General features: G+C 40.1%; 2 protein-coding genes across 19 annotated transcripts; both read left to right on the top strand.

Annotated features, from left to right (window-relative positions):
* The first annotated feature begins 959 nt into the window (after window positions 1–959).
* LOC309705279 (uncharacterized protein) lies at window positions 960–10,280 on the top strand. Of its 9 annotated transcripts, none has more exons than XM_082530992.1 (15): window positions 960–1,707; window positions 1,880–2,008; window positions 2,217–2,255; window positions 2,770–3,309; window positions 3,411–3,496; window positions 4,014–4,054; window positions 4,672–4,961; window positions 5,196–5,603; window positions 7,168–7,308; window positions 7,908–7,987; window positions 8,112–8,135; window positions 8,366–8,619; window positions 9,627–9,743; window positions 9,818–9,939; window positions 10,031–10,280. In XM_082530992.1, the coding sequence occupies exons 7-15, from the start codon at window positions 4,788–4,790 to the stop codon at window positions 10,103–10,105; spliced, it is 1,395 nt and encodes a 464-aa protein (XP_082387118.1). In that variant the 5' UTR covers window positions 960–1,707; window positions 1,880–2,008; window positions 2,217–2,255; window positions 2,770–3,309; window positions 3,411–3,496; window positions 4,014–4,054; window positions 4,672–4,787; the 3' UTR covers window positions 10,106–10,280. The 9 variants fall into 9 exon arrangements, with proteins under 9 accessions (XP_082387118.1, XP_082387117.1, XP_082387122.1 ...); XM_082530997.1 differs by having other exon boundaries at window positions 961–1,707; window positions 4,014–4,842; window positions 4,927–4,961; XM_082530998.1 differs by having other exon boundaries at window positions 961–1,707; window positions 4,014–4,961; window positions 5,196–5,360; window positions 5,469–5,603.
* A 6,397-nt stretch (window positions 10,281–16,677) lies between these two features.
* On the top strand, window positions 16,678–24,947 carry LOC309712299 (serine/threonine-protein kinase pim-2-like). Of its 10 annotated transcripts, none has more exons than XR_014278235.1 (6): window positions 19,146–19,677; window positions 20,007–20,187; window positions 20,274–20,444; window positions 20,534–22,281; window positions 22,969–23,032; window positions 23,204–24,947. XR_014278235.1 is itself a non-coding variant. In XM_082542999.1 (5 exons), exons 1-5 carry the CDS (start codon window positions 18,194–18,196, stop codon window positions 20,623–20,625), a joined length of 546 nt encoding a protein of 181 aa, XP_082399125.1. In that variant the 5' UTR covers window positions 17,977–18,193; the 3' UTR covers window positions 20,626–21,022. The 10 variants fall into 10 exon arrangements, 4 of the variants coding, with proteins under 4 accessions (XP_082399125.1, XP_082399126.1, XP_082399128.1 ...); XR_014278236.1 differs by having other exon boundaries at window positions 22,951–23,032; XR_014278231.1 differs by lacking the exon at window positions 19,146–19,677 and adding an exon at window positions 16,678–17,923 and having other exon boundaries at window positions 20,534–23,032.
* The last annotated feature ends 255 nt before the right edge of the window (window positions 24,948–25,202 follow it).

The following is a 25,202-nucleotide window of genomic DNA, read 5'->3' as shown; positions in this document are numbered from 1 at the left end:
GCGAAATTCCCATGGTGTTGTTCAGAATGTGCTCTGGCACAATCATAAGCATCGCTTGCTACTGAAAACAAGAAAAAAGCCGGTCCTGCTATGGGCTGAACCATTTGTTAATGGTGGAGGGGGGAACACTATGCAATATTTTCAGTTTTAGCATTTATATTCACTGTTGACTGTAACTACGTTCAAACTGTTAATGCTGTCTTATTTTAATAAACAACACTGTCATATGCAAAACTGGGGTGGCACTTGGGGTGGCAAGGGATCATTTTAGGGTGGCACTTGCCACCCCATGCCACCCTTCTAGATCCGCCCCTGTCACTGTTATAGATGGATGAGTTCATTGACCTACTTGTGAATCGAGAGAAAGTTCCTCTCCTGTTTGTCTCCTGGTTTGCTTCTGCAATCTAAGATAGATATTTATGCACCGTAGCTACAATTCTCTATAAATATACTGTCCGTTCACGGTTGTAGTCCTGCATTCATTATGCGGTTTAAAGTCAGTTGGTTATCCTTACATTTCTTCTACAGTCTCGCACCCCTCAAATTCATAGTTACTTTGGATTATACTGAGCTTTTATATAGTCATCCCCATGTCAGGAAGCTTCCGCTCAAGTCTAATGCTATGAAAGCATACACACTGTACTTTGTTTTTATTTTGCTGTGTTGCATTATGCATTTTTTAAATCTATATATACACATTGCACTGAAAACATCCTTGGAATCGCACTGGTTGCTTGCAAGTTGCCACAGTTGCTTGTGGTTTGCATGGAAGACTCCAACTTGTCTGTAAATACTTGTAAGCTCATGACAAGTGCTCATGTATGATTCTTAGTGTGAATGTAGTAACTTAACAGTTTTGGTAGTAATACAAACTAATGTATGTTCGTTGTGTGTGTGTTTGTAAGGAAGCTGCAGTGGCACCTAAAAATACAGCCAAGGCTACGGAGGCTCAAGTAGGTGTAAATGTAGAAAAATGTTAAAAATTCACTAGGGATGTCGCAATACCAGAGATTTTGTAGTCAGTATAGACACCAATAGAATTGCACCATTCTTGGTTACCAATTTAGTATTGTAATAAAACAATTATCTCATGTACTAACACATACTAAAACTCCTTTATTGAAAAGCTAGTTTAACATGTTCAAATTATATGCACAGTCAACCAGGACATGGTGGTTTTGAGTGCTTAAAAAGGTTTTTCCTTCCCAAGTTTGACATGTGCAATAGTGCTGTTTACACATTGCCTTTTGGGAATCAGTTATCACTGTTTATGGATCCACCTTAAATGAAAAGTACTTTCATAGCTGACTCTTACTGCCTTTTTTGTCAGTGAGTCAAGGTAGAGCTGCACTACGTGAAACAAAGAAAGAAAAAAAGAAGTAAAGGAAAATTAGCATCAGAAACATTTTGTAATAGGTACCTGATTGTGTTCATAGTTGTAGACAGTGCTCAAAGTGAGGTTTATAAGTTAATGTTTGCATTTTTCAGATTTCTGTCTGGAATTTCTTCCATTGCAATTGTGAACTGATCCTGAAATTCTTTTCGTTTGCACAGCTTGTTTCGCTTGATTACAAGGTGCTGTTAATAAGCAACCTGCCAGAGTATCACGATGGCTGTTACGCAGAGGAGGACATCGCCGGTCTGCTCACTCGACACCGATTTGAGTATTACGACGACACGATCTACGTTATACCACAGGCACGCATGGTAAGCACCAGTTTGCATTGGGCTGGGTTATGACCTTCATTTTAATGGCGCTCTAAATCTCTTTTCTAAGACGACCTAACTAACATTTAGTTAGTTAATACATATTTTGTGAGTGCCTGTCTTCATGGTTATTCAGTAAAAATCAGTGTTTGGTTGTTTGTTTTTCCTTCAGGCTTTTGCCCTCATGCCGACAGCAGTGGCAGCTAAAAACATCGTGCTAGCATCAGAAAATCACGATTTTATTCTCAGTGGTTCTAAACTTCGACTGCAGGTTGAGAAGGGCAACATTTTAATGACGCCGGTAAGCACTGTGTGTAGATAATGCAATCTACTGTTGTGACAGATGTTATTACAATTATTTGAAAATATTTGTTTCTGCTTGTTTATTTAAAGTGTGATTATAAATGTAAAAAATATTTCTTTTTGTAGAAAAAAATACCTTTAAGCTGAAATAAATCGAACCGAATCCGAAGTGATGTAATGATTTTGAACTGTTTTTTTTCTTTCAGCTTGAGTTTTATAAGTCTCTGATGAAACGGCTATGCTATGTAAGTAACGCACATATCTCAGAAACAAAGACTGCACTCGAATACCTTTAGATTTATTGGTCAGAGTATAAAGTCATAACTGGAAGCACTCACATCCAAGTCAAAACACCTTGAAAAATGGGGACATACCCGTTTTTTCAGATATTCACACAGGGCTAGGAAAGGTTTGGAGAACTCTTTTCCTGGAATAGATTAAATCCTCATTTAAAAATGCATTTTGTATTTTTTTAAACATTTGTTTAACGATAATTGGGAACGAGCCAAATGCGTTTTCCACGGCACTGTGTGTACATTAGTTTAAATACTTTTTCAACCAGTGTTATCAAAAACAGCGAGAGCTGCAATTATAAATTGTTTGGAAAATGAAGATAGCTGCCAGGGTGCATACCTGCTGTGTGAATATAAGTGCAAACTTATGGCCTTGATCTTGGAGCTGTAGTATAAGAATGTTTGGAATGTCATACTGTTTGTGGGGTTGTTGTTTTTTCACGTTAACCCGGTTTTCTCGAAGCAGCAAGTGACTGACAATGGAGCACGATTAATCTACATCAGGAACATCTCGCCAGGCGAGTCCCGGCATCTCAGAGAAGCTTTGAAAAAAATGGATTGTGTAAGAAACTACCTGCCTCTTCTCAACAAGGTATAAACACACTCATAAATGCCAACAAGTGCATGTGTTAGAAGTCTGTGAAAGGCTGTGTGAGATATGTGCTTGTGTAAGTGTAATCTTAACCATACAGAAAAATTGACAGATTAACCGCTTGCACACCAAACTAAAGGACGTGCACCAACCTTCATAAATCCATCCTTCAAAAGAGATAATGTGTCTAGATTTGGATGCTACTTATCTTGAGGAAAGCACAACTGCAAAACTATAGCGATAGTAAAGAGAGACTGCCGATAAGCTGCTCGCTGAGCAATTCTTCATATGCTCATGCGCACTAGTATTTATCACATTACAGCATTAGTGCAGGGGTCATGTTGAGCATGGCTCCAGTGCATCATTGAGCCAGGATTTCTGACTCTTGAATCCAGTGAACTCCACAATAAAGCTGTACTTAGTTCACTCTTTCCACGTGTGCTTAGCACTTGTTTTCTAACATTTACAATGTGAAGGTAAAATGTTCAGAATACATTTTCTTTCTTGTGTTTCAGGTGTTTATCGAATTTCAGTCTCTTCGTGATGCTGATCGCCTTGGCGTTTGGTACAGCCTTCTAAAACGGCCCACCGGCCACAAATTGTCAAGGCTGAAAATGTCATGGTCCCCGTGCCTGCCCAGCCGGCCTCACAAGGCTACACTTGTGTTTTTTTTCTCTTTCTCCCCCTATCTCTCTGCCTGGGCGGAGCTCACAGCTGGCTCCCGCCCTTGGCTCTCACAGCTGTTGGCGATCAGCTGATTATCCGTCTTCTATTTGAGGCTGGGTCACAGATCCTCTCATCGCGGGATGATTGCGCTACTGACGTTAGTCTACCTTTCCAGCTCCCGTGGTCTTACACCTTTATGCCTTCGTGATTTGTGAGTGATATCTCCCTTTCCCTGTTCCAGCTTATCTTATCTTATCTTATCTTCCCGGACCTGTGACCTCCCCGCGGTACGAACGTGTGTGAGGACGTGAGCGAGCGTGAGAGAGAGAGAGCCTTCCCCTAATCCCCTGGAACCCTGAATTTCCCGTCACTGTATATATTATTGCACGGGTGTGTAAATAAATTGTGTTTTGAGACATCAACCTGCTCTGCGCTTGAGTCCCTGCTTTCAGCCCGTGACAGAAAATACCACAGTGTGGATGTACCTCACTGCGTAAGTGTTTTTTAAATGGGATTTTAAACAAATATGATTTAAACGGAAACAAAAAGATGGGTTAAGTTAATGGAAGGTCATCTGGTAAGACCTTTCTTTCGCTTTCTGTTTGTGAAACACTCATGAATAGATTTTTCAGGTCTCCCCTGGGCTGTGGATAAAGTGCAGACAAAACTGCTGATTTATTGTTGTTCACAATCAATCATTGTGACACATTCCCTCAACTTTTATCCACTAACACTGTGATTCTGGTTCCCACAAATCCTTTGATGCTCATTTGCCTTATTATCTCTCTGACCTCTTTTCTGGCCCCTCCAGAAATCTTTGCTCCATCAGTGGTCAATTTCCTTCTGCTTGTCTCTGCCCCAGACACATGAGCCAGAGCCATTACTTAAACTGCACTTTTTCAGTCTGGCATTTGATCTAACCCACTAATCGTTGTTTTTCTGATGTCTATGATACCTTGGGTATCTGTAAAGGTGCTTAAAGTTCAAATAAAAGTCAAAACATTGATATTACTGGATCATTGTAAACATTAAAAACCTGTTTTGCACCACTCGTTTTTCCTTTTCTTTCCCCCACAAAACTTTTAACAAAACTTATTTTTGCTTGTGCAGCACCAAGATTGCCAGACAAAGCTTTGCCAGACAGCGAGGTTGCTGTTGATGGTGCAACTGTCCCAACAGAAGATATTACCATCCCACAACGCAGCACTTCACCATATTGGATCACAATGACAACTAGTCCCTTTGTGTTCCCCACTGTCTCTCCTTGGTTCACAATCCCAGGTGAGAGAAACAGCTGGAAACTAAAATTAACCTCCAGATATAAAGTGTTGACTGTTACTAACTGTGTCTGTTTTACACTTCTAGAGTATTTAACTGTCAGTGAACCTGATGACATTGAGGTGAGTGCATCTTATAAACCCAGGTTTCATGTGTTAAACAGGAATCCTTGAGTAAATACCAAGAGGTGTCCATTTTTCCAAATACTCACCTCAAAAACCACATTTCTTTTTTTCTGCTAAACTTGGTTTCATTTTGTCTTCTCTATGTGCTCAGTAATAATAATATATTTTTTAAAAAGTACCGCAAAGTTTCTCTTCGAATAAACTTTGGTTCTTGAACCTTGTGTCTTGCAGAAAGCCCAATCTCAAGGTTCTACGTTCTCCACCATCATGTTGACCGGTTTGCCAGAAGGAAACTACAGACAGGAGGATGTCACCAAGCTGGTGTGGCGTTACGTCCCTGATCAGACTGTTCAGACTCTGTACTACAAAATAATCGTTTTATCACTGCAGAGGAGGGTGAGGAGTAGACCCAGCAGGCTGATACAGAGAAATTTGCATTTGCAAATTGAATTCAATTTAATGATTGATATTGAATGTTTCCTCTGCATCATTTTTCCCCTCCAGGCCTTTGTGTTTTTTAACAGCTGGGATGCGTGCTGCGATTTCGCCAGGGATTACCTCAAAAATCCAGTTACTGTTGGAGAGTGGATGCTCAGAATCCACATTGTTTTACAAGACATGCTTCCTGGTACAAGTGAGGTATGAAAATGGAGCAATCGGGGGCTGTTAAATCGGGGGCATGCTCCTGTTTCACTCAAACTATTCAGATCCCAATCAAAACAGATTTCTCCTCTAAGGAGTGAGCACAGCATCATCCTTCTCTGGGCTAATATTACTAGAATGAGAATACTCAGAGTACTTTATTGATCCCTGGGGGAAATATATTGGTTACAGTACAAACAGTAACACAGACAGATACAAGAAGTAAGGAATAGCACAATATATACATACATATAAGTCACTCATTGATAAATATCTGAATAAGAAATGGAAAAACTAAAAATATGCATGAATTTCAAATCAACTATTTATTGTTACTTCGTCTGTATTTGTTCTAGTGATGGGATTTCCGGCTCTTTTTAGAGATCCGGCTCTTTCGGTTCGGCTCACTAAAAAGAGCCGGCTCTTTCGGCTCCGAACCGGCTCTTCAGGTTGTTTTGTTGCTTTAATTAATTTATTATTAACAATAATATAAAATTATGCACAAAAGGAATTACTAACGTAAAAACAAGTGGTTTTATTTATATATGTTTATATATAAATATATGCGGTGGCCCCTAGAGACAAAACACGTACAAACTCCAAAACACATTTCTAGCATGAACTGAACTTCCAAAGCAGAGCTACTAGATCACTTAAATTACACAATTGAAAGCATGTGTGTATTGTTTGTGTATTTATACACAGGCACTCATATATATATTCAAATAATTTTAAAAAAAAGTTCATTTACCTGTTACTACCACACACCAAATCCGGTCGTTGGTACTTGCTGGCTTGTGTAGCCACAAGATAACAAAGGCTCAACACTGCGCCCAGCATCCTGGAGCACTTCTGTTGTCTTTTGTACGTGTTTTGAGTTTTTATGTGCTTCTGAGTTTTTATATGCTTCTGAGTTTTTACGTGCTTCGGAGTTTGTACGTGTTTTTACGTGTTTTGGAGTTTGTACGTGTTTTGGAGTTTGTACATGCTTCAGAGTTCATACGTGATTTGAAGTTTGTATGTGCTTTGTCTCTAGGGGCCACCGTAAATATACTTTTATTTATTCACTCCACATAAAATGTAATAAATAAATCATATAATACAAAAATCAACTATTCACATTTCAAGTTTTAACTATTTAAATTTTCAGCTTTTTCCTTTCACAAATTTAAAGTGAAAACAACACAAAACACTGCAAACCACAACACAATTAAATATAAATTATAATATGAAAACTAAAAGAACATGCATATTCTCTGTCATATGGACCTGCATGAATAAACTTTCTCAATCCTTTATCATCTGCAACCGAAAATAGTTGTGGATGATTACTATACCTTTCTAATGTTGTTGTCCCTGCCTCTCTTTCTCTCTCTCTGGCTCTGTTCCTGTGCTACTGAGTGTAACTACCGCCCCTCCCCCCTCTGCCCAGCGTAAAGCACAAGGCCCGCGTGCAGAGTGAAGCGGGAAAAAAGTGCGAGAGAGAGGCTGAGAGAAAGAAAAAAAAAAAAAAAAGCAGCAGGCTCGGGTCTCCCTGATCTTAACGCTGGTTGTTTTTCAGCATGTTCCAGAGTCGGAGTCTCTGGAGGACCGGCTGCTGAGTGTGGAGGTCTCCGAGGTGAATGTGGACCTTGTCATGATGATCATGGAAGTGGTGGCGTCCATCGCTGCTTTTGTCAGATTCTTGCCGCTTGCCAACAGGGTACGATTTCATAAACACGTGCAACTGTTTTATGTTTTACAGAAGGCTGCAAGGCTTGTCATGGTGTCTGCTGTTCTTTTCATATTGAGAAACATTTTAAATGAGTCTGAAGGAGACTTTGTGGTTTTTTAACACGAGTTGAGCAAGTTTAAATATTCCATGTACAGACAGTCCCTGCGGCAGGCAATCTGAATTACACATGCCTTTGCAAACACTGGTGAAGAAGGACTGCCTGAAATGCACCAAGTTCTCAACCAAGTAGTAATCTTATGACCTGTTCAGCCTTTTGTCCTGGCCCATCGAGCAGGGGAGATCCCTGCAGTTTGAGGCAGCGCTAAGTTATTCTTTTAGTGTTTCTTGCTCAGTGGTTTTATTGTTCAATCAAAACTTTGCAAAAGTATAGAAATATGTTTGCACTTATTTCCCATTTGCAAGTTTAAAACTCCAAGATTTTTTTTTCTTTGCCTTGTACTATCGTACAGGGCAGTAAAGAAACTCGCCAGGACAAATTCTTTATCGCCCTGTACAATACAAATCGTGCCTGTAGCACACCCATTGAGTACCACTGTGTTGCTCAAATATCCGTTCTGTTCTCTCAGATATGCATTGAGATGGCCGAACCTGGTGGATTAACACAGGTGATGGAGAGCAAAGTCACCAAGGACTATTTATCTGCTTGGTAAGTGTGTCCCACGATCAGAAGTGAGAAAAAGAGGAAATTTATTTTACACTGTGTTTCTTCATTTTCTTTAAAGTGTCTTCATGTCTGTCTGACCTTGTGCTTCTTTCTCTCCTCTTCATAGCAGTAAAGCTGGACGTATTGAGTCGTGAGTATCTTTCTTTTTCAGCTTTAGTGGCAGAGTCAAATATACCATACGCTCCTCAAGGTCGTCTGTAGTAAACAGTTCCCAAAGATGCAAAAAGAGCAGCATGTGATTTAGATATAAGCAACTCTAGATTAGGAATTTGAAATGGAATTTCTTATTTCACATGAACATTTTGTGACAACAAACCTCTTTTCGTGGTAACCTACTGGCATCTTTGCTTTCAAATTCAGTTTGAAGAGCCTGAAACAGCGTCTGCAAGACTCTGGTGACAACCTCAAAATGAAAACCAAGAAGACCGCAGAATCGACTGATGCAGTGACCAAAGGTGACTGCCAGGCGGAGAGCCAGAGGACCGAGGAGGAAGCAGGGACCCAGCCCGATGCTGCAGCCGCCCCTGCTGGACAGCAGCCAGAGCCCAAGTGTCCTGATGACGAGACACAGGAGGGAGAGGAGAATGATGGATGGAGCATGGCCGACATTAAAGGTACAAAGAGCTGCTTTAAATCAGCAACATACACCGCTCTGACAGCCAAAACACAGTAAAGTGAATATAAAAAGACAAGTTGTGATATTTTGTGGCTCTGATCTCATATTTGTGCTCCTCACTGTGCTACAGACATTCAGCCTGGTGGTAGTAATATATTTTATATATGTGGTGTTTAAGAAATGCTCCGTTGGTGCGATGACTATGTCCCACACCATCACCAGCCTGAGATTTTGATACAAGGCAGGATGGATCCAAGATTTCTGACCCTACCATCCTAATGTCACAGCAGAAACTGAGATTCAACAGACCAGGCAGCGTTTTTATTTTACAGCGTTGCTGAGCCTGTGTGAATTGTACCCTCAGTTTTGCGTTCTTAGCTTAGAGAAGTCGAACCCAGTGTGGTCTTCTGCTGCTGTAGCTCATCTGCTTCAGTGTTGGATGTGCTGTGCGTTCAGAGATGCTCTTGTGCATTGTAATAAGTGGTTGTTTGGCTTGCTCTGGCCTTCCGGTCAGCGTGAAGCAGTTATTTCATTCTCCTCTAAACTCAAAAATGCATTTCCTCCAGGGAACTGCCACTCACTGGATATTTTCTGTTTCAGACGGTTTTATGTAAACCCTAGAGATGCTTCTGTGGGAAAATCCCAGCACATCAGCAGTTTTTGAAATGCTAAGCTCAGCAAACATGCCACGTTTAAGTGACTTAAATTATTTTTCTTCTTCATTCTGATGCTCAGTTTGAATTTCAGCAGGTCACCTGACCATGTCTACATACCTAAATCACTAAGTTGCTGCCATGTGATTGGCTGATTAGAGAGTCGCATTAATGAGCAGTCAAACAGGTGTACCTAATAAAGTGGCCGATGAACGTTTCAGCTTTTCAAGTAAATCGAAATCATTTGTTCAATTATTATTGAGTTATAATTGAATGTTTAAATATGTTATAAACCCAGTGGCTCCTGTAGCAGATTCGTTGATGATTAACGTGTCGCTCTTTTCATTTTCAGTTGTGGCTAAACGCAGGAGGGAGCTTGTCGGAGCTGAGGCAAAGCCATCTCGCTCTCAGTCTCCGTGTGTTGTAGCAGATTTCAGACTGCCTCAGTTCAACCCTAACAGCCCCATCGGTCAGACACACACACTCTAAATTCAAATGTGTTGTTAATACTTGTCTAATCTTCCTGTTTCTGCTTCTCTGCAGGTCAGGAGTTTGTGGTCCCTAAATCAGGATTTTTCTGTAACATCTGCTCTGTTTTCTGCCTGAATGAGAAGACCGCCAAGGAACTCCACTGCTGCAGCCAGAAACACTACGACAACCTGCAGGTACGCACGCACATACATATACACGATTCAGCACACAAAATCACACTGTTGGCCTAACGATGTTTGTTTTCTCACTTTTCCCTTTTTTTAGAAATATTATGAGGAACGTCGACAAAGAGCTACAAAAGCTTTGTCTCAGACGTCTCCAGGCTCCGTTTCTGACTGATGGACCTGATCTACTGTATTTTTAACACATAACTGTGCAGAGTGTATATATATGTATATGTGTGTGTATGTGTGTCCTGGATGACTGTGGATATGTTTGCGGTTTTGTGATTTGTTTCTTATTTCCTGTTTTACTTTGAAAGTTCATGTCTTATGTCAGTGTGTTCAGTTTTACCTCTCCCGTCTCGTTAGCCTGATTTCTCCCAGCTGTGTCTCCCTCCCGCACGCCCATTCCCTAATTACTCCCCTGTGTATTTAAGCCCTGTGTTTTCCTGGGCTCCCTGTCGCGTCGTACCTTCAACCTGCTGTGTGTTTGTAATGTCCAGTCCTCCAGCACCTCGCTTTAGAGTCTTGTTTTCCTTTTGTAAGTTTTATTTTGTCAGTCATTCTTCCAGCAATAAAGCTGCGTTTTCAGTTTATTCCCGTCTCCAAGAGTCCTGCATTTTTGCGTCCACCGCTTCTGCTCGCCTGCCACACAGCCAACCATGACAATAGCAGAATCTAGTATAACATGGAAACACCTACCTGAAACACAGACTTTATGTATTTTAAGTACTTGAGTAAATGTTCCCACTACTATCTGCACTCACTTCTGAAGATATTTAGACTAGTGAGAGAACTCTGAGCTCCTCCGCTTCATGTGAGATTCACTTTCCACTGTTTCCTTCCTTTCTTTCTTTTTTTAAATCCCTTTCCATTGCATTAATGTCTTGAAATACCAGGAAACCAAGCATCTGCCTCTGGAGACTTTTGACTCAAAAGGCAATAAAAACCAAAACAAATGTAAAAAAATGAATACAGGAAAAATTCCATTTTCACAAATGTCAAAACATTTTTTAATTAAAATTAATCTTTTTTTCCTATTAAAAAGTTGTAAAAATGAGTCCAAGGCCATGATGCCATAGCAGAGGATGTACTTCCTGAGGGAGCTGAAGAAATTCAACCTGCCAACACGGGCGATGATGCAATTCTACACTGCAATCATCGAGTCCATCCTCAACTCCATCACCGTGTGGTACGCTGGAGCCACTATCAGGGACAGTGGCGGTCCTAGCCTGTTTGGCGCCACGGGCGAACACTCTCTGCCCAATGGTGTGCTTGGTTATCCTTTCATGAGTTATTTACAAGTTTCTCTTTGTTCACAGCCATTGATATGTCGAAGAGGTTAACATGTTAGGAGCGGATCGAAATTGTGTTGATATCTGGTGAACGCAGTAACCGGGTCATTGCAGCAGATTTCAATGCAAGACACCCTACGAGACCACCCATCTCCCATGCTACAGTCAGCAAACTGCTCGCTAAGTTTTGTGAAACTGCTTCAGTGTTTATTTTGCGAAGCAGCAGGCGCACCTCGCAAACGGAGGGCGCCCTTACTCCCAGCAAATGGGCGATAGAAAACCGATCGGTGCCTGTACCATTCCCAATATGCGCCGGCTGATGTCGGGGCAGCATGAGTACGAGCAATTTTTTTTTTTTTTTTTCGCCGATGCCCGTGATGCCGCCCCCCACCACGATGCCGCCCCGGGCAACCGTTGTGCGCTCTGCTGAGAAGGTGATTGGCTGCAAACTCCCATCTCTGCAGGACCTGTACACCTCCAGGACACTGGGGCGTGCAGCTCAGATCACAGCTGACCCTTCTCACCCTGGACACAGTCTGTTTCTGTTAAGAAAAAAATATACCATCTCAAAAGAAACACAACTCAAACATGCACACAACAAGACAACACAGCCTGTTCCCCTACAGCACAGCAGATTTCAACATAAGCCACAGCACTATAACCCAGCTCAGTGTATTCATCAGCAGAAATATCTTATTTTAATAGTTTTTAAATAGAGTGTTTGACAGCTTCGCGTGTCATTTTTCTACAATGCCAATCCGATTACTCATATCATGTGAGGATGAAGACAGCACTGCTTGATAAGATTGTCAAGGTGTGCTGTGTTTTGGTGAATATGTGCCCCAGTGTGGTTGTCAAACCAGGGCCAAATGTAACTTGCTCTTGTTGAATATTCATAAAACTGCTGTGTTGCATGTACAGTTCATTGTAAACAATTGTACTTTGTGTGGCATGAGTGTAAGGTAATAAAGGGTAATAAGAGAGATGTAGAGCGGGCGGAGGACTTGGCTGGAAAAGGCAAAAAGGAAACGCGAGTGCGCTTCCCCGCTACCCGCGCAGGGCCGTGGCGGTGAGTTCGTGGGGGGTTCGAACTGGCGGAGTTCTGTAGCAGGGTGCTCCGCCACATGTCATGCGCCAAACGGCCGGCCGAGTGAATGCTTAAAAAAAAAGCACATTTATCATTTCTTCTTCAGACACCTTTTTTTCCCCATTGTTTTTACAACTACACATTAAGCTTCTTCTGCAATAACACACTAATTACACATGCAAACCTACCTATTTCTTTCTTCATTGGAAACAATTACACTTTATGGAAAGTGCTTTCAATAAAACACAAAACAAAAGTACCTTTTCTTTTACATTTTTTATTCAACATCTCTTCACATGTACTTAGCAAGAGTCACTACACAGCGTTAAAAAATCCTACTTAGTGTAGTGAGGAAGGCCAAAAGCAAAGAGAGCGTATGAAGGAAGTGGTGAAAGGCAAAGGCATGAGTGTAAGCCACATTGGGATTTTCGGCTAATAAAAGGTAATGAGAGAGATGTAGAGCAGGCGGAGTACGGTGGCCCCTAGAGACAAAGCACGTACAAACTCCAAAACACTTACAAAATCCAAAACACGTGCAAAATCCAAAACACATGCAAGCTCCAAAACACTTACAAAATAAAAAACACATGCAAAAGACAAAACACGTAGAAAATATAAAAAACATGCAAAATCCAAAACACATACAAAATACAAAACACGTGCAAACTCCAAAGCACTTACAAAATCCAAAACACGTGCAAACTCCAAAACACTTACAAAATAAAAAACACATGCAAAAGACAAAACACGTACAAAATACAAAACACATGCAAAATACAAAACACGTACAAAATACAAAACACATGCAAAATACAAAACACGTACAAAATACAAAACACGTACAATATACAAAACACGTGCAAAATACAAAACACGTGCAAACTCCAAAACACTTACAAAATACAAAACACATGCAAAATACAAAACACGTACAAAATACAAAACACGTACAAAATAGTGATGGGATTTCCGGCTCTTTTTAGAGATCCGGCTCTTTCGGTTCGGCTCACTAAAAAGAGCCGGCTCTTTCGGCTCCGAACCGGCTCTTCAGGTTGTTTTGTTGCTTTAATTAATTTATTATTAACAATAATATAAAATTATGCACAAAAAGAATTACTAACGTAAAACAAAGTGGTTTTATTTATATACCGGTATGTTTATATATAAATATATGCGGTGGCCCCTAGAGACAAAACACGTACAAACTCCAAAACACATTTCTAGCATGAACTGAACTTCCAAAGCAGAGCTACTAGATCACTTAAATTACACAATTGAAAGCATGTGTGTATTGTTTGTATATTTATACACAGGCACTCATATATATTCAAATAATTTTAAAAAAAAGTTCATTTACCTGTTACTACCACACACCAAATCCGGTTGTTGGTACTTGCTGGCTTGTGTAGCCACAAGATACCAAAAGCTCCACACTGCGCCCAGCATCCTGGAGCACTTCTGTTGTCTTTTGTACGTGTTTTGAGTTTTTATGTGCTTCTGAGTTTTTACATGCTTCGGAGTTTGTACGTGTTTTGGAGTTTGCACATGCATCAGAGTTCGTACGTGATTTGAAGTTTGTATGTGCTTTGTCTGTAGGGGCCACCGTAAATATACTTTTATTTATTCACTCCACATAAAATGTAATAAATAAATCATATAATACAAAAATCAACTATTCACATTTCAACTTTTAACTATTTAAATTTTCAGCTTTTTCCTTTTACAAATTTAAAGTGAAAACAACACAAAACACTGCAAACCACAACCCAATTAAATATAAATTAAAATATCAAAACAAAAAGAACATGCATATTCTCTGTCATATGGGCCTGGATGAATAAACTTTCTGAATCCTTTATCATCTGCAACCGAAAATAGTTGTGGATGATTACTATACCTTTCTAATGTCACGTTTTTGTCCCTGGCTCTCTTTGTCTCTCTTTCTCTCTCTCTGGCTCTGTTCCTGCTACTGAGTGTAACTACCGCCCCTCCCCCCTCTGCCCAGCGTAAAGCACAAGGCTCACGTGCAGGCGAGAGAGAGGGTGAGAGAAAGAAAAAGAAAAAAAAACCCACGTGACGGCTCGCGATAAGGAGCCGGCTCGCGTCGTTCACGTCAAAGAGTCGGCTCTAAGAGCCATTTCGTTCGCGAACGACCCATCACTAGTACAAAATACAAAACACGTACAAAATACAAAACGCGTGCAAAATCCAAAACACGTACAAAATACAAAACACGTGCAAACTCCAAAACACATGCAAAATACAAAACACATGCAAAATACAAAACACGTGCAAAATACAAAACACATGCAAAATACAAAACACGTACAAAATACAAAACACATGCAAAATACAAAACACGTGCAAAATCCAAAACACGTGCAAACCCCAAAACACGCGCAAACCCCAAAACACGCGCAAACTCCAAAACACAACGGAAGTGCTCCAGGACGCTAGGGGCAGTGTTGAGCTTTTGTTACCTAGTAACTACACAAGCCAGGAAGTACCAATGACCGGATTTGGGGTCTGCAGCCTTAAAGGCCGCATTTTAAGGCTGATTATGTCACAGCGACACGACAAAGACTGTCCCAATTCAAAGGCTGCTCGAAATGCGGCCCTCAAATGTGTCCTTAATTTCCCTGAATTTTAAGGATGGGTCTGTGTAGCCTTCATGGCCCAACATATCCCAGACTTCATAGCGCGGCGGTGGTTTGGATAATTTTGCCGAAAAAAAACGGCGGAAGCGGAGCGGACGAAGAGTAAACTTCCAGAAGTAAGTACTGAATATTATGTCACTTATTTATGCGCAAATGTTTTTATAATGAAGAACATTAAAACATTACTGTTGGCAACATGTCGGGAAAGTTATGTGACATTAGCGACGTTTGTACTAACTTGGTTTTAAAGCCTTCACTTCAAAATATTCGCCGTTCAATAGCTGACTTTAATCTTACAGAGAATGTGATGATTTTATGCGTAATTAAAGTCAGTCATGTCAGTCAGCTGACGGTTCACTCCTTAAGCTGAAAGAAAGATGCTTTAATCACAGCAGTCACACATGTGTCCACTGTACCATCTGGGAACTCTTCTTGTGTAGCACTCGTAATAACACAAACACTAAATCCTCCTTCTCTGGTGCTGTTGTGTAGCAGTGTGTACACCTGAGACTGTCACCTGTCTGTCTGTCCTGCACTCTCTCTCTGTTTCTTTCTCTCTGATTGTGGAATAAAAGTATGAACGTGTGTTTATAAGTTACACTTGTGTCTGAATCCTGCAGCTTATCGCACATTTCATTTCCATGTGTGACAACTGCAAGTGTCCAGAGTGAGGACAGACTGAGGGACCCACTGCTGCACATCATCTGTGAGGCTTTGCAGCCCTGATGATCCACCAGGACAAACTCAGCAGTGTGTGAGGAAGAGGAGGAGGAAGAGCCAGCAGCAGCTGACAGATGGAGAGAATAGACAGACTGTTCCCTGTTTGTGAAGGACTGCTAGGAAAGTTTAACATAACTGTCTGTGCTGAATCAGTCTTATTAGGTAATGTTCAAATAATGTTATCATCCCAGTGTTTTCAGTGTGAGAGAAAGTACTCAGGGCCTTCAAGTTACACACTATGAAAGGCAGCAACAAGTTCAATGTTCAGAAACCTAAAGTATGTATCAGCAGCAGAATGGAGCTAAAATAAATGTTTGTTTCAGTTCTATGAAGCTTTGAGTATTTTGGATCAGTAGCACTGCTGTGTTTGTTGCATCATATTGCTGTAATTGTTTATATGCTTTATATATTCTGAGCTAAGTTGATCTATAGTGTTACATCATATTCTATAAGGATGTTATGTGTTTGTATACTTTCTGCCCAGTTTGACCCATTTAGCAGAAGTCAGCCTGTTTAAGGCTCTGATATCTATTCTGTATGACTTAAAGCAGTTATGACATGGTCTGATTTTCTCACCCAATAAAGGAATATTTCATGTATCAGTCTACTCTTCATTCTATCAGACACAGTTACCACAGCTCGCACATTTTCTTTTTACACATATATGTAAGCATTGAGCCAAATTTAGTAATGCCAGCATATTAAACGAACAATATTTGTCTTTTCTATATGATACATCTATATACACACTGTCAAACATACTTGTCTTTGAGTGAAGATTTAAGGAGATAGGAAATATAAATAATTGTAACTTGAATCTTATGGCGTTATTTTTGTGCCACTATTCTGAGCGCAAGTAAAAAGAATTTGAGCATAGTGGCACTAAAATAATGCCATAGAATCTTTACTGAAGCTCAGTATTTGACACAGAGTTCGAACTCACTGCTGTGATAACTAATAATGATTAATATAATAACTATCATATTGGCCATATTATATTTACATTACCAAAGTAAGATGACTTTAGTCTCATGAACAACATGAGCTAATTGTTATTTACTAGCTAATCTTAAAATGACTGTTCAGTACAAAAATGAAGCCCAACAATCATGTTTTACAGTCGTGTGGTCTCAGCCTCAGATACTTATCACATCACACAAAGCTCATGTAGAAACAAATGAACAAAATATGTTCTACTCCGTTTCTGTCAAACAAAGCTGTATGAAACGTTTCCCGCTTTTAGTATAACGGTTGATAGGCAACCTGGGCAGCGCGAGGGAGGCTAGACCGTCCCATTTCACAAGCCTACAAGCCTGTTTTTGTTTTCTTTACAACAACTCGGTGTACATACCGTGCTTTATATGTGTGTAATCCCTTTGTTCTGGTGTGCTCAAATGTATACTCGCAAAAAACTTCTTGCAATCTACAACTTTGCTAACGGAAAGTAAACGCTAAACGGTAGCCAGGTGACCCAGCGCAACGATTTCCGTTTCAATGGGCTGCCTTCAAAATAAAAGCACGAACGGAAACGGCAAATTTCAAGATACTGTAGTAATTCCACTAAAGCATATTATTAATGTTTTGCTTTTATTCCACTTGTTTTGTAGTGTATTGCATTTATAAAATGAGGTTGCTGTTGTAAAATGTGTGACTTTGGGATATCCTTTAAGTGTGTGAGCTCTCATAAAAAGAAAAAAGAAATTTGTGGGATTAAAATATAATTACATTTTATCATAAGAATCAAGAATCGCACTAACTGTGACATAAAAAATGTGGCATTTTACCCAGCTAACTATTTTAATTGGAATTATGTTTTGTAAAATATATTTTTTGTTTTTATTTTTTGTTTTTGAAGGCTCTGATAGGATAAATTTCTTAGACAACCAAGAAATTGAGGCACTAGTAGCTAACACTGTATTTTAAGCGAAAGCATAATTCTGGCAACCACTACCAATCAGCAATCAGAAAACAAAAATAAAAATAATGATGAGGAAAATGCAAATAGTTCGTCCAATCTGGGAATCACATCAGCTTTAAGTAAATCATGCTAGCTCACTGCATGTGACAATCCCACCACCTCCTAACAAGATTATGTTGCTGTCATTAGAAGGACCACATTGTGTGATTATTTCATCAAGTGTCTGAATAAAATTTGACCAACTAATTTAGTTTGTGTGGCTATTTCTGTGTGTATAGATTAATAAAATGATTAGGTTCCATTCAGTAATCCAAATCAAGTGAGTAAACTTTGGAAATAAATCAGGAGAGGATACATACACATTTCGGTAGTAGAACGACTTTTAGCAGCTATATCTTGAAGTAATCATTTTCTGTATGGCTTTATCATCTCACATAACTGTGGAGGACATTAGGCCCCTCTTTTAACAAAAGAAACTGTTTATTGGGCTTGATTGCTATTTAAAAGTCGGTGCTATAGTTCGGATATTTTTTCTTTTCTTGTTGCATTACACAGTTTTACTAAAGTAAATGACTCATTGTCTTGATACATGCTCAATCATCCAGGTAAGTACACTGAAAAAAAGGGATTGGCCAGCTCTTGGATTTACGTAAGCATCTTGCGTGTATTTAACACAATTGCCTCATGCTTTAAAGTTAAGTGTAACTACATAGTGTAGAAACTACATGATATGCAGAGAGGCTAGATTAAATTGTTTATATCATGTTCAAGTGAAGTAAGTCAATAATATATCAATGTTAAATCCCACGACCACGACACTGCACGGGTTTCAGACTCGCGCTCTTTAGATCGTGGTTTCAGGAAGGCATCCATCTCAGTCAAGTCGAGCAGCCACCTCTACTGTTTTTTACCAAAAAAAGTAAGTTGGGTGGTTGTTACATTAAAAAAGTCTAACTTGTAATTTGAACACAATAATTTCATGTTTCTATGAACGTAATTAAATCATGAAGAATCTGTACGAAATTCAACAACTTAATTTGTTCTTGTTGAGATGAGCTGATACAATCTAGTGAGAGTGGTTAGTTGCTGAACTCATGAAATTCACAAGATCGCACAAGATTTCAAACTGCAGGAGTTATAAGAGGCACTACACACGCACCACGTGCATGCTATTGCTATTGCTATTTATTGTGTATTATTACAAAACAAAACAATTCTGCATCAAATACAGGAAATCATAGCTTTCCTACATTTCCTAGATTGTTGGCATGGTGGTTAGTGCTGTTGCAAATGGTTGTTTGTTTCTATGTGATAGACTGGTCAGCTGTCCAGGGTGTACCGTGCCTTGTAACCTATCACTTCAGGGTTATTTCCCAGCCCTCCTGCAACCAGGATAAAGATAGAAGGATGGTAGTTGTTGAAGACCCATTCAATTTTTATGGTAACCAGGATCTAGACTTTGTTGAACATTATGTAATATGAAGACAGCATGTAGTATTTAAGTGACCAAGTAGTATTGGGGTAAAAGTTATTGAATACTGTTGAAATAAAATGACAAAATTGTGAAGGATTAAAATATTCCAAGAGCTCAACTTACTTCATCTGAACATGTTTCAATCGCATTTTATGAACACAAAATGCACAGGTTTATTGAATATGAAAAAGTTGTGTTGATTTAACTCAGTTGTTTAAGTTTCTGGTTTGTAAAAATGCTGCCGCTTCAGTGGTGTGGAACTGGTTTAGCTTTCGTCCGTCAGATACACAACAAAGCACAATTTTTGGTAGCGCATGCTAGCAGGCCGTCGTTATTACCGTGTTGTATGGAAAATACGGCACACTTAAAATCAACCCTTTGAATTTTCTGAAACTCGACAGAGCCCCTTATAATCCCGTGCGCCTTATGTATGAACTCTGGTTGTGTTTACTGACCTCGAAACGGTTTTATGTGCACGGCGACTTTGCTAAGCTACAAAGCCGCACCGCTCGATGGATTGTCGGAGCATTACGGCTATCGTAGGCAGGCGCCTCGCGGAGTGATACGTACTGCACCTCAACATGATATTACCGTATTGTGTGTGTATAACCTCTTTTTAAGTTTTGTGGATATTATACATGGTTATGCTGAGGATATGTCGGCCAGTTTCCACTGGAAATGCCTTTTGGTTAAACTGTCAGCGAGGAATTTGCACTGTTACATTTTTATATAACTTTAATGGACATAAAAAAACAGCTGCTTGTTTAAGTGAAAATATATTGATGGGGTTTTTTGCACTAATAAAGTTGTGGAGTTGTAAAGTATTTTGTCTAGTGTCAGTTATATCGTCAGTTATATCGTTATCGCAACTTTTCAAATGTATATCGTGATGAATATTTTTGGTCATATCGCCCTGCTCTATTTCCAGGTCATTCTGAAGCAGCTGGTTGATGCTGCGAAGCACCTGGAGGATAAACACATCTTTCACCGGGACATCAAGAGTGAGAACATTCTGATTGAGACCGGCTCAGATGTACCGCGTGTTCGTATCATCGACTTTGGACTCAGCTGCTTTTTTAAGGAGCGGTCGCAGTACCGCCTCTTCTATGGTAACATATTCTGCTCTTGCTCTTCACAGATGTCACAGTTTTCGCCTTTTGTTTTAGAAGAAATTGCAATTGTGTCTGTTTATTAGGTACAGAAATTTACTCCCCTCCCGAGTGGTACGGGCGCAGTTGCTACAGGTGTGGACCCACCACGGTATGGCAAATGGGAGTGGTTCTGTACGAAGCGCTTCATGCGGGGGACTTTGACACCACGAGCTTCCTCAAAAAGCGCCTGAAATTCAAAAGACATCTGTCCAAAAGTAAGAAAACGTCACACTTCAAGACTGACTGATGGCTTGGACCACTGGAACTATCATCTTCATGTTTTTTCTCTTTCCTTTCTTTCCAGACTGCCGGGATTTCTTGGACGCGTGTTTAACCAAAGTCCCGGAGACGCGGCCGACGCTGGAGGACCTACAGCATCACACTTGGCTGAGATAAGCCTATCACACACACACAAACACACACAATTCAGACGTTATCATTTATGTGTGATGTATGAATTACCTTTCTTTTTTTCAGGAAATAATTTTTTTAATTGGCCCACTTTAAATTTCAGTGTTTTGGAATTCCTGTAACCCCCCCAGCCATCCCAGGAAAGGGGATCTCTCTTTGAATGGGCTTTCCCGAGGTTTCTTCCCGTCAATCTGGCCCCCCCAGGGGAGTTTTTCCTCGTCTTCATAGAGAGCTTGGGCTGGCTCAGGAGCTCCATCAAAACTGTCTTTATTTAATTACTCAAATGTAATCATATACTTTAAAGTAATCAAATAAAAAACAGTAAAAATCTGAAGACTTGAAGTAAACTTCCATTAAAATAAAACTTGTTTAGTTCATCTTTGCTGAGGATACTGTGTTATTACTATTTCAAGGATTATGTCAGAACCCGTGCCATTATGGCACCGGATACTGGTACCCATCCCTACCCATCACTAGGGAACAGAACAAACCAGACATCAATTACAACAAAAATGACACTGACCCAGCCAGCATGACTCGTCTGCCTTCAGAAATGTTTAGCAATATTACAAACTGGGTGATATGCCTTAAAGTAGCTTGTCATGTGTTCAGCATTGTCACAGGCTACATTTTAATTAAAACCACAATCTAGTAATGTTCTGTCTTTAACCTTCCTAATTTGTTTTTTGTCCTAACCTAACACTAAACTGCCAGTGAAAACAAAAGTTACATAAATAAAGAAAATTACGGTCTCACACAGGAGTCAAACCCTAGTTTCTAAATGATGTCAGTAATAGGAAATTCTATCTTTAAAAAAACCCAAATTGTCACACCACTTTGTCAGCCTCGCTGGCGTCAAGAATCATTAGTATGATGCTAAAGCTTTAGTAGAAGTTGCACATCAGTTGGTGTCCCCGCCCCTTATCCCCCTTAAAATCCTAACTTGAAGATGCAGAATTTGCTTCCTAGTAATATGGATGTCATTCATGAAGGTAATACCCAAGCAAATAGCAATTTTATTATGATCTGTGCTGCAGTTGTAAGACCGGGCACTCGAATCTTTCCTAAAACCCTCTCCCCACTCCCTACTGACATTGTCGTGATGTTACTGCTTTCTCACTGCAGTCATGCAATTTATTCTATAAAAAGCTCTTACGGTGTGTTCACACCGAACGCGATAGACGCGAACAGAGCGTCAGGTTTACATGTAAAGTCAATGGAAAAGCGCGATGACCCGCGATTGCGGCTCCCGCGAAAATTCGGAAGCAGATTTGTGTCGCCAAAACGCCTGAAACGCGCGTCAGTCTAGCGCGTTTGGAGCGTTTGACTCGCGAATAAAACCACGCGCGTGAGTTTTTGTGTTGCATTTTGTGCATACGTGCGTTACGCGTCTACCTGGAGTTGGAAAAATCTGAACTCCAGCGTCAAATCGTGCCGCGACAACCAATCAGGAGCCTGGTGACGTGGCTGTGACCTAGGTCAAAGGGGCAGATCCAGCCAAACCCCTTCATTCTTCAATGGAAGGAAGGCTAATCAACGCCGTAGCAAACAACCTGGAGCTGTACGACACCAGCTGCTTTCTGGACCGAGACAGGAATATAAAGGACCGAGCTTGGAGGAAGATATGTGAAGGGCAACCTGGTTCATTCATTTCTCTTAAGTTTTCTCTTAAGTTTTCGCTGACCCGGGGAAGCCGCACAAAAGCTAGCAAGCCACCGCTATTTTCCCACTGACGTACAAATACCGTTCTGCTTTCATGCATGTTGTCATATAGGAATATATTTTCTTTATTAATAAGCAGCACACAGTGGTCCCGCTGTCACTGCTTCGCTTTTCCGCTGATTTTCTTTTTCTTTTCTTTTTTTTGCACCGTACAGCATTGCATTCTGCAGCCTGATTGACAAATCTGCTCCGTGTCGTGTCTCCTGCGCTTGCCAAATTTATCATGTTTGGTTTTGATAACCATCACGTCCAATAGAAAAAACAGCACAAAAACACCCATAACTATGAGCCTCATTCGGAAATAGACACCTGCACCGCGAGGGGAAAGGGCGCACAAAAGTGGCGGGCAGATGAAGACAAAACGCGGCATAATAATACTTTTACGTTTTGCAATCTACAAAGGTTTGCACTTTGAGAATCAATTGTGAGAACTGTGACCAATGTTCATGTGTGTGGGGAAAACAGTGTATAAAGTGCGTGACCAGGGGCTAGTTATTCTGAGAACCCCTGCTGCAATAAAGGAGGGACCACTGTATATACTTTCTCTGATTATATTCAACCTGTTAGCATTTAATACTGTATTGATAGAGCCAACTGATTCTGCAGCAGAGCATCCCCTGTTGCTTCTCCTGGCTCCCCAGTCCCTGAGCTCCTGCTGCTGCACCCACAGGTATGTACAGCAAGCACTGATACCTTTTTAGTCGGTGGGATTGCCTTGTGATCACCTTTACTAAATATCTACAACCAATCTGATTATATCCTGTTTTTGTTTTTTTTCACTGTTGAAATTAAAATCTAGTAGCAGCCTTCTCATTTCTTTGTGTTTTGTGCTGTTTTACAGGCCCACAGAGGAGGACGGCTCCGAGGCAGATGAGGGACGGGTCCCAGGACGGTCCATCGGCGGTGGAGCTGGCCATCCTGGAGTCCCTGAAGAGACCACACCAGTCTCCAATGGAGCATTTCCTCCTCAGCCTTGTTCCTGCTCTGGAGAGCAGCTGGTCCTTTTTATTCCTGTCTCTCTGTAAATACTTATATTTTATATATTTATGTTTAATGTTTTTCTGTTTGAGAATTTTAATATTATTTCAAATAAATTTTTATAATGACTAATGTCTCAGTTCTACTACACAGCAAATGTTGGCACACGACTTGACACATGTAGAAGTTATTTCATATTATACTAATGACAAAATATACTAATACAGTGGGATGCAAAAGTTTGGGCAACCTTGTTAATAGACATTATTTTCCTGTATAAATCGTTGGTTGTTACAATAAAAAATGTCAGTTAAATATCATACAGGAGACACACACAGTGATATTTGAGAAGTGAAAAGAAGTTTACTGGATTTACAGAAAGTGTGCAATAATTGTTTAAACAAAATCAAGCAGGTGCATAAATTTGGGCACCACAAAAAAGAAATGCAATAAATATTTAGTGTATATCAAAGTGTGTGTCTCCTATATGATATATGGGGTGCCTTTGTCTGGACGTGCTTCCCATCCAGGGCTGCACAGCACAGAGGGAAGTTCCAGCGCTCCTGGAATCCCTCTGTGATGGACCGCCAGTCTCCAGGTGAAGGCGCAGCCATGAAGTCGTCCACTAGAAAGTCCCAGATGGCCGTCGCTATTTTCGACGTCGCAAACATTTTCTTAAAACCCTACCTCTGTCTGGAACTTTATACCATATTTTCTCTCGTTTTGGTGGCTTTAATTTTACTTTAAATTGTAATTACAATGTTGAGAAACTCCCTGTAAAGCTTTCATCCTTCCATAAGCAGGTCCTCTTAGCGTGGACCCTCATTTATAAACACAACTTCTCACCTCACAAATACCTCATCTGGAACAACAGAGAGATTTTATAGAAAAATAAATCACTTTTCCTGGAAACTTGGCTCCAAAATGGGATCCTATTGGTGGCTCAGCTGGTTAGTAAAGAGGGACAACTACTTACTTACAACAACTTTATTGCACTATATAATTTTCCAATCAGTGTTCAGGAATTCTCAATGGTGCTTGGTGCCATACCCTCAGGGACTTTAATGTTATATAAAAACACTGACAGCTCGATCTCTACCTCAGTCACTCTCCCTGATCCAGCTGAGTCACCAATAGGAAAAATCTGCTTTTCACAGGAACTTGGTAACAGCAATAAGAGAATACGTAGTTTATTCCAAGAAGATATCGTCTCTCTCCCATATATAATATCTTATTGGAACCGATATGTTCCAGATATCAAGTGGAAGACAGTCTGGATGGTCCCCCATAAATATTTGATTGTAAATAAGGTGAAAGAAGTCTCTTTTAAAATTCGACATAAATGTTATCCAGCCAGTCACTACATGGCCAAATTTAAAAGGGACATAAATACTAATTGTACTTTCTGTGGGGATCATCCAGAAACTGTGACACATCTTTTTTGGTACTGTTCTTTTACACAGAGATTCTGGAAGGAATTTAGCAGCTTTGTTATTGTCCATATTTTAAGGGAGTTTTCTTTACGATGGGAAAATGTTTTATTCTGTTTCTTTAAGTTCCCCAAGAAGTATGAGAAATGTTTTTTTATGATAAATTTCTTAATACTTTTAGCTAAATTTTTGATCCATAAATGTAACTTTACTAACAAAACACCATATTTCTGTCATTATTTTAAGGATGTGCACATGCACATACAATCAATATCAGACTGCACCAACAAAAAGGCTCAAAACAATATATGTATGTGAATTTTTGCGTGTATTCTTATAATTGTTACCTTTTTCTTTTACCCTTGGCTTTTATATTTATTTACGTATTTAAATATGATTTTTTTAAAGTAATGCTGCGAGATGGACAGTTAA

This window comes from Aulonocara stuartgranti, assembly GCF_965226115.1.
Source record: "Aulonocara stuartgranti genome assembly, chromosome: 1".
NCBI lineage: Eukaryota > Metazoa > Chordata > Actinopteri > Cichliformes > Cichlidae > Aulonocara > Aulonocara stuartgranti.
Note: the sequence above shows the minus strand (reverse complement) of the source record. Positions and strands in the feature narration are given on the sequence as shown.

Bases quoted from the DNA above. Each gene is read 5' to 3' on its own strand.
- LOC309705279 (XM_082530991.1), top strand. From the start codon at position 4,788: ATGACAACTAGTCCCTTTGTGTTCCCCACTGTCTCTCCTTGGTTCACA. The intron at 8,136-8,365 runs GTGAGTATCTTT...TTTCAAATTCAG, and splicing joins AAAGCTGGACGTATTGAGTC to TTTGAAGAGCCTGAAACAGC. The intron at 9,744-9,817 runs GTCAGACACACA...GCTTCTCTGCAG, and splicing joins CAACCCTAACAGCCCCATCG to GTCAGGAGTTTGTGGTCCCT.
- LOC309712299 (XM_082542999.1), top strand. The intron at 20,188-20,273 runs GTAACATATTCT...TCTGTTTATTAG, and splicing joins GCAGTACCGCCTCTTCTATG to GTACAGAAATTTACTCCCCT. The intron at 20,445-20,533 runs GTAAGAAAACGT...CTTTCTTTCCAG, and splicing joins CAAAAGACATCTGTCCAAAA to ACTGCCGGGATTTCTTGGAC.